The sequence below is a fragment of the Aulostomus chinensis genome, chromosome 16 (assembly GCF_037954235.1).
Source record: "Aulostomus chinensis isolate RoL2024-O1b breed Wild chromosome 16, RoL_Achi_v1.0, whole genome shotgun sequence".
Lineage (NCBI taxonomy): Eukaryota > Metazoa > Chordata > Actinopteri > Syngnathiformes > Aulostomidae > Aulostomus > Aulostomus chinensis.
In genome coordinates this window covers 17,420,591-17,436,163 of record NC_141335.1, presented here as the reverse complement: position 1 = coordinate 17,436,163, position 15,573 = coordinate 17,420,591, and the positions used below count along the sequence as shown (strand labels likewise).

At 38.0% G+C, this 15,573-nt stretch overlaps 2 protein-coding genes across 4 annotated transcripts in view; both read left to right on the top strand.

The window, feature by feature from the left end:
- Window positions 1–9,720, top strand: part of atp6v1ba (ATPase, H+ transporting, lysosomal, V1 subunit B, member a) — a 49,602-nt gene extending 39,882 nt beyond the window's left edge. Inside the window, exons 10-14 of the mRNA XM_086180282.1 lie at window positions 5,955–6,105; window positions 6,822–6,904; window positions 7,361–7,465; window positions 7,640–7,769; window positions 8,738–9,720. Of these exons, the coding sequence (XP_086036408.1) occupies window positions 5,955–6,105; window positions 6,822–6,904; window positions 7,361–7,465; window positions 7,640–7,769; window positions 8,738–8,880 (612 nt within the window). The 3' untranslated portion in view covers window positions 8,881–9,720. The remainder of the gene's footprint in view (window positions 1–5,954; window positions 6,106–6,821; window positions 6,905–7,360; window positions 7,466–7,639; window positions 7,770–8,737) is intronic.
- A 772-nt stretch (window positions 9,721–10,492) lies between these two features.
- The window catches only part of shtn1 (shootin 1), a 40,614-nt gene continuing 35,533 nt past the window's right edge, over window positions 10,493–15,573 (top strand). For 2 of the 3 annotated variants that reach the window (XM_086181025.1, XM_086181023.1), the window contains exons 1-3: window positions 10,567–10,671; window positions 12,454–12,506; window positions 13,193–13,253. In XM_086181025.1, coding sequence (XP_086037151.1) covers window positions 10,617–10,671; window positions 12,454–12,506; window positions 13,193–13,253 — 169 coding nt within the window. In that variant the 5' untranslated portion in view covers window positions 10,567–10,616. The other variant, XM_086181024.1, reaches the window with a different exon arrangement.

Here is a 15,573-nt window from a genome sequence, read left to right as displayed (position 1 = left end):
CATTGAGTGACCACAGCATATAACAGTTGAAACGTGAATTTATTTACTACTAAGAAGTTCGTATCTTTAATTGTTGAAATGAAATCCGCGGTAGTTGTTGTTGTAGCAGCTAAACTAGCGTGTCGCGATACTGTACTCAAGGGGATCATGTCTGCGCTGATTTAATGCGCAAAGGGTTGAAACAGCGCTCGTCAGGTCCGCTGACGGGAAGGTTTCTTTTGCTGCTTACTGTGATTTTAAACACAAGTTGTTGTTCACAATGTATGGTTTTTAATGGGAAAATTGAGGTGTGTCCCTGGGATGCGCAGATAGTGAATTTACTGCGTCCTTTCATATTTGAATGCGTCAGGGACACAGGACGCGTACCTAACAACATCACTGACTATGTAAGCTATCGCTCAGTGCATGAGTTTCAAGGGTGCAGTGCTGTCCCAAATCGCATACTATCACATGGCGCACTGGAAATGATGACGCGATGTCTTCTTCTACGCCAATTTTTGACAGGTTATCACCGCATCAGCATCAGCTAATTACTGCTACCTTTTGCCTGTACTTGTTTGTTGATTTTTGAAACAGTAAAACTGCAAAATAAACGGTTATCGTGCATTGTTACGCCATAATTGCCGCAGACAACGCATGTCCTCCTTCTACTGGCTGAAGATGCAACATGCATCTCCTATCAGGAGCTTCAAAATCCATGACATCATCATCTGGGCTTCCCCACATTGTTTAAAGACAGTACTTTTTGTGTATGTGAACTTTTGACCGTGAAGAAAGTAATATTAAATTCTCTAGGAAATTCTCTCTCTCATTATTGTGACATTTAGCAAAATTAAATAATTTTAATAATAATAACCTGAAACGGGAGAGGTTTTGTCTGATTTAACTTTGGACAATGAGAAAAAAAGTGTTGTGTCTTTTTGCACAGTGTATGTAAACTTCTGGTTTCAATTGTATGTAGACCAATGACGAAACAGGACTTGAAAGGTGTAAAACACAGCTGATTAAATATTCTTGAAAGCTTCAAAAGTTGATTTTAGACAACTGAATTGGTGATCTTAAAAAACACATTTCTTTAAAAGGGTCACTGACATTTCCCAAGGTTTACTCTTCAGAATTAACCTGGTAATTACCAGACAAACGGTGGTGGAATTTTTCAGAATTCTAAAGTGAAATTCCACTTTTATTACATTAACAGTATCATGATTGTTTCTTATTTTAACCACCATATACACAAAAATCAAAACCTTAATATGGTACATGAAACCTTTGGATTCCTGTTTAGAGTGACCCTGACTATATCTTGTGATTTTTTTTTTTATTGTAAAGCTTTATAGAATTGGATAGATTGATTGAATCGGCTGAAATTACATTAACTCTCGTAACTATCTTTAACTGTCCTTTTAGTTTGGGATGGAATGGATCTTTCCGTATCAGTATTTTTGTAAATGTGTCACAGATCATGTCTCATTTTCCCTTTTCATTTTTTGAATTCCCTAGATTCACTACTTTTTCCCAACCGCTGGACACATTTATTTCTGACACAGATATTTTCCTTGCTTTTGGCCCTGCAGAATTTCTCTCGAGGCACTTCACATATAGAGGAGCTCTGGGCCATATGCTTAAAGTGTTAATGAATGCAGCATGGAACCTCAGGCAAGGCTGCAGGAAAATCTATTGTATACAGAATCACCTCTGTATAATCCAACAGCAGCCAAAGTTCCAAACCTGAACATGTCCATGCAATACACAAATGTAAATTGTCCTCAGCATAAACACAAAGGTGATAGACTCACTAAAGTCTTGTGCTCCCTACTGAAAAGGAGGATAATGTGTCCTTCATTCTTGTTTGGAAATACCTGAACCTCGTTATCAACCATTTGGCTTTATGAGGACTTTTACTCCCACCCATTGCCCTCCTTTCTGCTTGTTGTGAGGAATCAGGCCTTCGTGACTTATTCTTTTGTGTCTCTGTAGTAATTCTTTTATGTTGGACAGTTAGCTTTTTCAATACACTGGAAGGATAATGCAGGTTTTAAATGGTGCTTGTATGTTTTCCTGTAATGCATTTACTGTCCATAACCTTGGCCCATGAACTCTCCAACAATTGTCAGCGATGACTCTTGCAGCTTGATGGGTATTTCAGCATGTACAAAGAACCAGTAGGACATTAACATTTAACTTCTGTTTCTATTCACACATCTAAAGGTTGAGTTTTGCATTGAATTGACAGTTCACAAGTGTTTAGTCTGCCTATCAACCTTTGAATCTAAGGATGAATGGGATGAATTTACTTAAATTCTTGCTCTGAATTCACTTGACTTTTGGAACAAGGATTTATTTTGGTCATTTTTGTACAGGCCTTGAAAACAGAATGGCAATATTGCAACCAGCAGTCTTTGGAATACCAAAGAACTGGCATCACTTGACTCTCCAACAGTAAATAGTCTTGCCAGGTTTTTTTTTTCTTTTGTTTGCTATACAGAGTAAAGCAGAAAAGCATTATTAGAATTATTAGTTGTAGCCTACATAATAATTTCTTTAATTCTTTGGTTTGAAAAAGGTTTTCCTCTCCTCAACAGCCAGCTTAGCCTTAAGATCTCTTCCATACTTATTGGAGGCCTATCAAGCTTTTCCCTTCCTGAGGTATATTTACTTGAAATTTTTAAATGGGAATTTTTTTATTTAAGGCAGTGATAGAAAACAATTCTTTGCCTCCTGAAATCACCTCTATTGTTATTGTTCATCTTTAGTCAACTTTATTAATGTGATGCACATTTAGATGGTTCAATTGTCTGCCATCTAGGACCCGGTGAAAAGGGTATAAAATGGCTACAAATTTTTCACTATTTCTGAATTTTTGGCGATATGCCTCGGGGACCAACTCATAAGCTTGCAGCACAGTTTTCTTTAACTTATCATGATCTAGACTATCTTCGATCGAAAGACTAGCACAGACTTCCTGGGCTTTCCCAACCAATTTGCACTGGAGGAGCAGTGACCAGAACTCCTTGGGCCAACTGAGGGTAGCAGCAATTTGCTCGAAAGCGCTAAAATAGGAGTCCACTTCGAAGTCACGAAATGGAGTAACTAAGGCAATGTGCTTGCTAATGTTGAAAACCGGAACAGAAACAGAACTACGACCAAAAGGATCCATGGGGGTGGAGACTGCAGGGGCGGCTTTTTCAAGCTCATGCTATTTCTTGTTTCCACCTCTTTAATTTGAAGGGCAAGGCGGAGATCCTCAGTTGTCATGTTTCCCATGAGAGGATCTGTGATCACCCTCGGTTCCACTCCAGCAGCTAGCATGCCAGCAGCCTCTGCTGCTTTCGGCTCTGCCCTTGGTGCGTCACCTGCCTGATCACCATTGGCAGCGTCAGTTGCACCAGCAGCTGGGTTAGGCAAGACATCCTCTTCCACCAATTTATCAACCAGCAGCTGTTTAAGTTCTGCTTTTCTAGCACTATTGGGTACTTGCACACTATAAAAATTTGCCAAAATTAAAAGGTCTTCTTTTCTACATTTATCAATTTTAACTAAAGACGGACTGGTAACGAATTCATCCAGCGCAAACTCCATATTTCCCCCACAAACACAAAAATGCTGCCAACCAGAGAAACACGAGAGTAAACAAATGAAGAGCTAACCTACGAATGAACGAAGCGCAACAAGGAAACGGACGAGCCCCCAATCATGTTATGCCCCAGTCTAGGGGTTCTGGAGCGCAACGTGAATTGGACCCATCTTCCCCGTCTCCCAAGTAGCCACAACTAATGATTTTTTTTGGTGAACACAAATAACGAAGGTGATTTATTTACAAATTGTCTATTTACAATATATACAAGGGTAATAACGAAAAGCAAGCACTAGGGCTTTGGGGTGGACTTAGGCCAAAAACAACAAACAAAACGAGTCTTATCTATAAACAAAAAACCTTACCAAGCTGTGAACTCAAACAAAAATAGAATCTTCTTACCTCTCTCTAACTAACCAAAAAAACAGGAGAAAACTGGTTAAAACAAAAAGGCAGTCCACCCTTACTGCTCATACACACACACAAGAGCACAATCTACGAATATTTTGTGACTTATCACACAAAAACTTGGCCAGTTGGAAGATGAGGAGGATAGGTAGTGTCTGCCTGCTGTCTTGCTCTCTCTCATGAGCCATCTTGCGTTTCTTATACTTGGCTGGCTCTGATTGGCTCTGACCTCCAGCCTATCATGGCCCAGGCTTGGCACTTGTCCACCAATCTTGTTTCTGGGATGACATATCTTCATCTGCATACAGAGACACACGCACACATACACATCCACTCCACACTCATAACATACTTATGACAAATTATAGGAGAAACCAGGTGTGCAAATGTCTTCATCTTCTTCTTATGGAAGAGTAGTTACTAAGTTATATTAATTATTTGGATACATATTTGGGGGCATCAGAAAATGACCCCCCTCCCCTGAATTTTTCAGTGTGATTAGTCACTTTAATATTAAATCATATTGGATACATTTTAAAAGTAATCCTATGTTGGACCAGAAGGTCCCTGCAAGGAACTGGAAATTGATAGATAAATCTCCCTCCATTTCGTGTTTGGTTTAACAAACCAGTTACAGTAGCAGTATATGGAGAGTTCACATACAGGCTGATAAATTGGCTAGATCTGGACCAGCCCAAATGGGGTAAGTATATTAATTGTAAGTACCATGATATTTTTTTTTCATTTTTTTTTTTTTTAGTCTGCTTAAAGGTTGAGACTTATGTGAGCATTCTCTGTTTTTAACTTGATTCATGAAGTTGTGAGGATGTAGGATTTTAACCCCTGCATCACTAATATTTAAATCTGTAAATAGTGGACAACTATGCACATTAGTGTATGGAGTGTGTGTTTTTTTCCCTCTTCTCTTTATTATTTATTTATTTTATCATCTTATGTTTAGTGCCCCCCCCATTTCTTGTTTATTCTTTGTGCATAACTGATGGTAGATAACCTGTTTTGTAATGTAAAGCAGCATGTTTCTCTTCAGTTGTGATGTCACAAAGCGGAGAATAAAACTGTGACAATCAAAAAAATATATATATGAAAATTGATTAACCTTAAAGCCTTCAATATATGTGGCAGCCACCTAAAGCAAGCAAGCTTCCTCTTAACAGCATAATAACTTATTTCGACAAACAATCTGTTTGATAAACAGATAACCGTCTGTTATAACTCTTTTCTTTTGTAAGGGTGTGGCTTTGTTTCATAAGTACATTGGATATGCCTAAAGAGACATATGAATACTGATTATTATAACTGACACGTTACCCATAAGTGTATTTTGCCTCTCAAGTTATGTCTAGGTCAGTATATATGAATGGAGATTTCTGGAGTCACAGAAAAGTAATGTAGGAGGGGGAAAAAAAACATCTTGGAAAGTTCCTGGAATGGCAAAATACACTTTTTGGATGAAGTGTCATTTTAAAGTCAACATGCAGAAAGCAGGGTCCTTTTAACAGGAAATACACAGACTGTTGGGAAGCTCCAAGTCAAGTTTTTTTAATTGTTTACTTTGAATTTTACAGGAGGGAAGTCTCTGAAGATGAAGTCCTACCAACGTTAGCACATTAGCAGCTCTTTAGTCTTCTGTCTTGTAATGTACCTGCAATGCCATTGAAGTAATGAGTTGAAATGTTGGACTGAAGTCTTGGGAGAAACTTTTCTTCACTCTTATATTAAGATTTCAGCAGCTAAATGGTAAAGAAATTTGAAAATTCAAATCTAACCGTGTATGTGTGTGTGTCTGTGTGTGTGAGTGTGAGTGAAAGAGAGAATCAGCCCTACTTTGGAGATTTTCTTTAAACGATCAAATGCTGTACTTGTGACACCTTGCAAATGCGTTTTAAAATTAAAATTGAAGCAAAAGTCACATGAAATGTGTTTCAAGGGTAATCTTTCAAATTTCCTGCAGGTATCAGCTGCCAGAGAGGAGGTGCCCGGACGTCGAGGCTTCCCTGGCTACATGTACACTGACCTGGCCACCATCTATGAACGTGCTGGTCGAGTGGAGGGCAGAAATGGATCCATCACCCAGATCCCCATTCTCACCATGCCAAACGATGGTAAGGACTGCTCTCACAAAATACAAGCCCTCTGCTTTACACTGTATTAAATGGCATCGTCAAAAAAAACTCTTTCTTGTGGAGGACACTTATATAAATGATGAAGTCACTGTATTCCACTTTTCTTACTTGGCATAAGACCTTTCTGCCAATGTAGTCATACAGATCTTTTTGATTCTTAGATAATTATATCTAACAAGTCTTTGCTTGAATAACTGGAATAGGTGTCTGAAATGAACAGAAATGGACTGAGGAGACATTTTTGATGCCTGCAGTTACCATAGCAACACATATGAAGAGCCTCCTCCGATCTAGTTGAACAGTAGTCCCCCATTACAGCATCACAGGGAGGTGATTGTGCTGGCTTTTACACAACTCTGCCAGTGTTCCAAAGGGATTTAGAGTAAAGGTGGTGGAACTGGGCACTTGCAAGCAATATTCAGTCTATTTTGGTCTGATTTGTGACTTTTTTTTAATGCCTGCAAATCAGTAAATTTAACAGATTTGAATATTGGTATACTTGTAAATTTCTTTCTTTATTACCTGCGTTTGGAGCTAATTAGCGGTATGCGCTGTCACCGGGTTACATTTGGATGCTGTAAAAACTAATCCCTTGAAATCATTTGCAATAGTAATCACATGAACGCACCGGAATTGTCCTTTCATGGGACGCACTGTCTATGATCTGATTATTTTCGTTTTTTGGCTCTTAACAGATATCACCCATCCAATTCCTGATCTGACTGGATACATCACAGAGGGTCAGGTTTATGTTGACAGGCAGCTGCACAACAGACAGGTATTCAAACCAACTTGGGGCAACGAGATAGTTTAGATTCTTCCCATGCTACTGTAGCTCTGGCTTCCAAAAGAACATGTACTACACTGTTGATTTTTCAATAGCATCATACTTCTAGTTATTAAGTGATTTAATAAAATGGGAAAAATCCAACAACATAAGGAAGCTTAACACAATCCATCTGTACTAAATTTTACAAATTTCAGAGTTATTCCACTGTGTTGATTTTGTTTCATCAAACAAGAGTTATAGTTAAACTATCATCAAATATTTATCTTTTTAGAAAATGTGTCCTACATAGAGTAACTGTAATTTCCAATGGATCATCATTCCCATCTCCCTTTAACTACACATCATGTGTTACAAATCCCTTATCAGCTGTGTTCATAAACATTTTCAGTTTCATTTAATTTCTTCATGACGGCTCTATCAATAATATACGTACTTGTTTTTCAGATCTACCCACCGATCAATGTGTTGCCCTCTCTTTCCCGTCTGATGAAGTCGGCTATCGGCGAGGGTATGACCAGGAAGGACCACGCTGATGTCTCAAACCAGCTGGTAACATCTGTTTTCTGCAACTTAATATTTTTATTCTATGTTGTATCTAAACAGTTTCATAGATTATTTCAGTCATTCAGTCACTGAATGGGAGGGAAGTATGTTCAATCAGTGTCTGTACACAGTAAATATATCTTCATTAATATTGGTGTAATATTTCCTCCTCTCCTGCAGTACGCCTGCTACGCTATTGGCAAGGACGTCCAGGCCATGAAGGCTGTGGTGGGAGAAGAGGCCCTCACATCTGATGATCTGCTATACCTGGAGTTTCTACAGAAATTTGAGAAGAACTTCATTGCTCAGGGTATGAGGATGTCAATTCACCTGTTTTCTAATACATTTTTCATTCTCTCTCATACTCATTCTCTCTATCAAAAGGTTTGTCAAGTTTTCCAGATGTGGGCCATGAACTAGGTCCATCATTTTATTTTATATCTTTAATTTTCTTAGAAGTATGATTTTATTAAAATCTCCACTTCATGATGACTACCAGCTTGACTTTAACATGGGACCATTGCAATACTTTTGAAAGTATTGTCACACTATATGGTGGTTTCAGTTTTACACAGAAGGGTGGTCTTGGTCTATTTTATCCTTATTGTTTTCTTTTTTGGATTATTTTAATGCCTACAAACTTTGCCTTTATTATCTTAATTTCCAGCTGTTTCAGGCAGTAGTTTTTGGTGCAAAGTCCACTTGTGTGCATCGGGAATCAGTTTGGTTACTCAGTAACATCTGTGATTTATAAAAAGTGGATAGGTGCAGAATTGCTTATTTACAAGCACGGAGAATCACAAGAATACAGAGCAAACCATCCCACATTAAAATGACAGGGTTTTCTTATTTCACATTTTTTTGTTTTAGTTTGAATATCAGAGCCCTAAACATGTGTACAAGCACTGAAAAAGTGAATTTTTCACAATATGGCTGCTTTAAGTCCTTGCTTATAAGCACCTCAGTCATTCCATTCAACTGCATATTTGCCTTCAAATATTAGTCCCTCTCAGCGCTGAATAAAATATCTGCATATCCATTTTATAATTGTAAATTCATTTTATAACACGAGAACTCCATTAAAACTTATTTTTGATAATCAAGCATATTAACAAATTTTTGACAAATCTAGAAACCACCTCAAATGTGTGAAAAGTCTGCATCCAAATTGTGCAAGATTTTTTTTCTTTTATGCCGCACAGCAATTGTGTGTGTGTGTGTGTGTGTGTGTGTGTGTGCGTGTGTGTGTGTGTGTGTGTGTGTGTGTGTGTCCCTCAGGCCCATATGACAACAGGACAGTGTATGAAACTTTGGATATCGGCTGGCAGCTGCTGCGAATCTTCCCCAAGGAGATGCTCAAGAGGATTCCTCAGAGCACCCTGGCTGAGTTCTACCCCAGGGAGTCTGCCACCCGCCACTGAGGCATCATGAGGGATTCTCTGGTTGTAGCCCCTCTCATTTACCTACCCACAATCCTCCTATCTCAGTCACCCTCCACCCCAGCGTTTGTGAAGACTGATGGTGTTGAGCCTTCAGCCATTCCAAGATGCACCTCTTATTTTCGTTATTCTTACCTCTTCCTACATCTTTTCCCTCTCAGACAACCCTTCACTCCCACCTACCTTGAATGAGAACGGGGCAATAAATTCCTTCAACAGTAGTTGTACTGTAGTGTTTGTGTCCAGATGTTGTGTATAGAAGGTGTCTGTGGTTCAACTATGTTTTGATTACAAAAAGAGTGAACATATCCGTAACAATTTTAGTTTAGCCCATATTTATATGGGTATGATACTGCTGGATCTATTGTCTTTTTTTTTTCCTCAAATAAATGCTATGAAATGTCAACCCACCAAAAAATGTCTTGAAACAGAAAACAGATATCTCAGTGGCCTAAATTACTGTATCCCTGCGTTCATTGATGCTTGTGAGGTTTGGTTTTTGAGACTGGGGTGTTGAAATTGATTGTAAACTAAAATAACTGAGTGAACACCTTCGGTTTCATCAACCAAGCCATATTAAAGAGTCTGTCATTTAAATTTGTCCCTCTGCATGTGCTATGGTGGAATGGCAACTACTGCATTTTCTTAGTGTCTGTGGCCTCTACTCTGCTGGCATGCAACATGACCACAGTTTTGTCCACAGTATTTTCTTCTCTTTTATCCCTCCCCCCTCTTTCTGGAAAGATTACTGTGGATGTTTACATTATATGTTTTGTTGTTTGATTTGTGTTGCTAAAAGTATATTAAACATTCCCAACAGTCTGCAGTAACTAATTCTTTGTTGTGCAACCATAATGCTGTGTGAGTTTTGTGTCTGTGAATAAATTAAATTATATGATGATTCTCGTCAGTTTTGTCTCAACTCTATTAATCTCCCCAGTTTTTATTTATGTACCAAGATGGGATGCCCTGCTTAGTTTCTCAACATTTGTTCAACATTTGATATGATAGGTACCTGCACAGAGAGCATAATGAGAGGCTGTTTACTTTTATATAATCATATTAATATAAAATATGAATAAGCTCCATAAATCATTTATTTTTAATATACTTCTTCATTGCTTTTAAAGCAATGCCTTTGGAACTACCAACTTACTTTAGTTTAGCAAAAAGGTTTTTAATTACCTGACTGAGTAACCTCCAGGTTGCACTTTTTGAGTCATCATTTTTTATGATGGTTGCAGGAATGGCTTGAGTCTAAACTCCAAATGGACTGCACCTGCATATCTGCTCTTGTTATGTATGAGTATTCAGCCAATGACGCTGTGGAATATTGAAAGTTGTGAAAAGCTAGTCATTTGACTTTAGACATTATATTCTATTGTGTCACATGCAATTCTTAAACCTTTTTTTTAATATATTACAAATATATTAATGCATTTAATGAGGATTATAATTTAAAAAGGTTTTAAGAGCGATGATAATTTATTGTTAATATGCTTGTACAGGTATACACGCACATACATGCAGATACCATACTGTTGCTGGAGCATTTACTGTCTGTAGATTAAACTGAGTGGTTATGTACCTTTAGATGAAGTAGAGACACTCAGGCTTTGATACAGAACAGGCGGGGCTGTGTGACGCGGGAATGAATGCAACAGGTGAGTCGCGAGGACCCGCTTCCTGTAGAATTTTCGTCACAGGTTTTTCTCGCTATGGCTGCAGAGGAGCTGGAGAAAATTAGTTTAATAGGTGACTTGACAAGCAAAGGTACGTTTCATGTAAGACAATAAATATGGACGGCACAAAGCATTTGTTTTAAATTGATTAGCACACAGTAGTCAATGTGAGTTTATCCCATCTTGTACAGTTACAGTTTCTGAGTAAACTTAAACTGATCGAACCTTTGCTCGTTGACAGAAAATACTCATAATACGATATCGCTTGGTTCTAAAGGTCCTATTTGAATATTTTTCGAGGTCAGGTCCTTGTAGGTGTACAGTAGCTACCTTTGCTGGAAGCTAATGGTTGAGTCAGTAGAGAAATTAACTTCGCACCAAAGTTATCAGTTTGTTCTTTGACAGGCTGGGTTCCACCTCTTACAGTTTCTTTTTCTCAAGACCTCAGTCAAGAAGTAGGAGGGCGTTGTGTGGGCCTTCCTATCTTTTCATACAGGGCCAAATGCAGGAGCCTGAGGTGGTAGAAAAGAATATTGAGAGCCCCTCTCTACTGTGTGCAGTATCCCTGTATTTAAGTAACCTAATATATTGCTTTGTAGTAATGATAATAATCAAAAGAAACTTTATTCTTATATCACCTTTAAAAGAAAAGTTGCAGCCTTAATTGCCAGAAAAATTAAAATAATGTTCAAATCAATTTAAGAAATACTAGTAAGTAAACAAAACCACAATGCGCGTCCTAAACTAAAATTACAATACAGATGTTAAAGTGAATCCAACAGCGTGAGTTAGAAACAAGCAAGTGCTTAAGTAATGAAACAAGTTTTAAGCTTTCTTGTGGATGTATCACGCAAACTTCTTCCCGATATCTGCCGGTGTTGTGTCTACAATTTATGGCTGCGAGAATTCAAACTGAAGCTGTTAGTGCTGTTTTCTGCCCGTTATTGTGGCAGATTTTTAATGTTTTCTTACTGTGTCAGCAAATCACTAACTTTGGAATATGCTCTTAGTACTAGCTAGAATAACTGTATCATCAAACAGTTTGACCGTCGTACATGTCGCAAAATACTGTGAAAATTGTAGTAGGCCTTCCTTGTGCGATTAAGGCACATGTCTAAACTCACTATAACTATTTAAATAAGATTGTATTCAAGTACCAGCAGTGTTGCCGACCATCCATGTAATGGAATGTTAAGGAAAGATCTCCACAAAAATAGCACTGAATCAGTGCTGCTGGTACACCATGTACAATATGTACATTACACACTGTGGCCTGACATGCACTTCCTCTGAAATGTAACTAGATGTGATGGAGTCACACTACTCTGAGAAGTCCACTTCGCATCACCATTTTCCCTCACATTCATTTCCACAGCACATCCTCCATCTCCGAACTCTTTCCTGACTTGTAATTTCAGAAAATACAACTGCTTATCAACATTTATTTGTTCTAACTCTTAAATGATCTGCTGAGTTTCAGTTGCTGCTGTACGAATATCAACTCAGTGGCATAGAAGCCCACCTACTGTTTTGGTGGTGAAGCATGTTTTTTCTTGTCATATTTCATTGTCGCGGTGACTTGTCGGGTTATTGAAGTTTATACACATTTGCCATAGAAGGCAGTTCTTGTTGCTAGATTAGTGATGCCACACCCAAAAGCAAATGCAACAGGGACGTTACTAAATTCAGCATGCTATGCTATAATAGTCCGGTGACACATGGCACAAGCTGTAATAGTCATTGGATTAGAAAATCTCACATGCTGGACATTTTCCCAGCTGTATTTAATAGGAAGCTCTTTGAAATTACTGATATTTGGTTAGTGGTGATGTTGGTATTAAGATGGCTTACTGGCATCCTTTGATTCCCCCAGCTCTACAGGAGTATGAAGGCCTGCAGAGGAAGCATGAGACAACAACAATGGAGGTAAGTGAGTGGTACATTTTGTCTGAGTTGTAGTGACAAATAGCGTGTGGGTTTTTTTATCCTCTTGTTTTCTGTGACCAAATAATATAATTTGGTTTATATGACATCACAGTATTTAGCAGCTGCTTTTTGCCCACTTGAATCAGAAATGACAAATGTGTAGCTGTAGGAAACATAGTAGTGTTCTAATTTGGAGCAGTGAGAATTAAAGCAGTAGCTGAACAGCAACCATAGTATTTTTATTAAATGGTAGACTTTGTTTAGGAAGCTTTCCAGAAAGAAATAGTAGCATTTGTCATTTTCTTGAATGTCTGTGATAATTTGCATTTACATTGTGCTGTGGTTTGCTTCCTGTCTCTAATCACTACTCTACATTTGTGTCTTCAACATGAAAGCAGCCATTCTCTTACCTTCACCAATTTCAAGATCAAACTTAACCAAATTGTGTTCTATTTTTCTGGGTCAGGATCGTTGGAAACATCTCAGAATTCTCTTCGCATTGGAGACAATGATCATCTTTCATAACATCTTCTTCTGCCTTCCATCCTTATTTATCATTCACTACCATTGAAGACATTTTCATTCTGTTAATTTAACTATGCTTTTGACATTTTCACAGTCTTTCAGTTGCATGGGCAGGTGGAGTGAAGGTTAACAAAACTTAACTTACTTTTTGTCTCTTCTAGTGCAAGAGACTGGAAGATGAGAGAGACGAGGCTGTAAAGAGGCTCAATGAATTCCATCAGGGTAAGTTTATCTCCACTTTTTCAATAGTTATACAACAGTTGATATGTTTAAGCATTTTCGTTCTGCAAACGAACTAGTCTGGGGTGCAAAAATTGAGCAATATACAAGTTGCAGAGGCAGCTTTATTAAAATAAGAGGCTTCAGCATTCTCCCCCTGGGCAGTCTTTATAGAAGGTATGGGTACCCTTAAACTGTATGGTACAGTATTTCTGTAGCAGCTGAAGAGCTTTTTCAGAAAGTAGATGTGATTTTTTTGAAATCACATCACTGTGTAGTGACCCATCAGAAGGACCCAGTGTGGCCAGTACTTGAGACATTTATGTGTATATATAAACACATAACTTTTTTTCTGTATGAGCTTCCATTTGGGACCATCTGGCAACACAATTTCTAGGTCTCATTATAATGACATTGGTTTGGTGGGAGAGAAATGCTATTGGTTGAGTTAAACTATTTCTGGATTTTTACCAGTATACTGAACCTGTTTAACTTTCCAACACAGTATATTTTTTCTCTTTACCATCAAAAACTCATACCCATTATAAACTCTACAAAGAGCTACACGCACTTAAAAATAGAGGTACAAGACAGGAAATGTTCTCTGCAAGAACATTTGGAAGGAATGTTCCCTCAATGGTACAATGAATGAATGTAATTTTTTTTTTGTATCTGCCATCGTGGCCTAGCCCAAAGGGATTAATCAGACATTTTCAGAGGAAAACTTTTATTTTCTTCTTACACTGCTACACTTTTAAATTCCTCTGTAAATCACCAATTCCAGAAAATAATTAAATCTAATTATTATCAGTAGCAGTTTTCAAAAGTGTATTTTGTTTTATTCATCATTTCTTGGGGTCAAGAAACAATATAATACTCAAAGTTTTTTTTATGATGTACATGCTGCAATTTAGATATAAATGAAAATGTTTGAAAGGTACTGCTGACAGTAACATAATTCACTACAGACAAGAATAAGGTCCAGTGATGCCAAAGGGGGGAAAACAAAACAATAACCATGACTTGCAGTGAAACCTCCCGAATCTGAAACTGTGACACATTTTTGGTTACAGTAGTGAGTGTTGATAGGTGTAATATTATGAACTGGGGGGGATGCTAATGGAGGTAGCCTTTCATACACTGGCTGTGTTCCCTGATACACTTTTGTACAGGAGCAGAAGCACCTGCACCACTACTCATTCTCACCACACTGCACTAAAACTCTTCTACACATGAGAGATGCAGTCGTGATATTGTTGTTTCATAACGAGAACAATTTTACTTTGCAGTACTGTAAAGGACTCAAACTACAAATGAGCAACTTCATGGTGCATTCTGTTGCAATGCGTAAACCTATTCAAAAGGTTGTTCAAAACCCTAAGGTTTTTATTTTTGTTACTTACCTGTATTGAAATACATAATTGAACATTTGGATTGAACAGAGATTGGCAATCTAAAAACAACAACCTGCCTTCAGAAGACTTGGGAGGGAAAATACACATACCCCTGATAGAAATGTGTGAGATAGGAAGGATATTTTAACAGTGTGGACTAATGATGGGAGTTTTTGCAACCTGCTGTAGAAAAAAGTTGTGTTTGTGCTGGGTTAATTAACTTTCATCCATGTATTATTCAAAAATTAAATATGAATTAAATAGATCGACTACTCAGGAAGTACTGCTACTTTTTCCATTAATTATTTCACAGTGGCATGGGATCATTTGCCAAGCGCTTTTCATTTTCATACTTGATAAAAATGTTAATTAACTGTAGTTATTACTGTAAAACATTTGTAGAATCAATATAGTGATTAATTAATTGTAGCAAATGTCCAAATGTAGACCAGGTGAGAAGGGCCTGAAAATATTTCTGGTCACACCAGGGGGGCTCGGCTGAAAAAGTTTGCGAACCACTGCACTATGCAGATACTGTTTGAAGTGACCTCATTATTCATGAGTTATTGCTGACGTAAGAAATGTAATGACTCATCACATGGGGGCGCTGTTGGTCCTATGGTTTAATAGGTTAAAAACTGGGAGCTAACTGTAGCGAAAAACAGTGTATGCTGTTTTCATCAGTCACAGAGGAGGCATGGCGAAGAGAAATATGTTCCAGCTAGTGCATTGCAGGCACATCATGAACGTAGAAGGCCCTGGTTCAATTTATGCAACAAGTTAAGATGGAAGCACACAGGTTGTGTCGGTGTGTGTGTGTGTGTGTGTGTGTGTGTGTGTGTGTGTGTGTTTGAGGCAAACTGCAGGAAGCTGTAATGAGGTGGGATGTGGTTTATATCACAGGTTTTGTAGTTCTGAAAAAGCTTAGC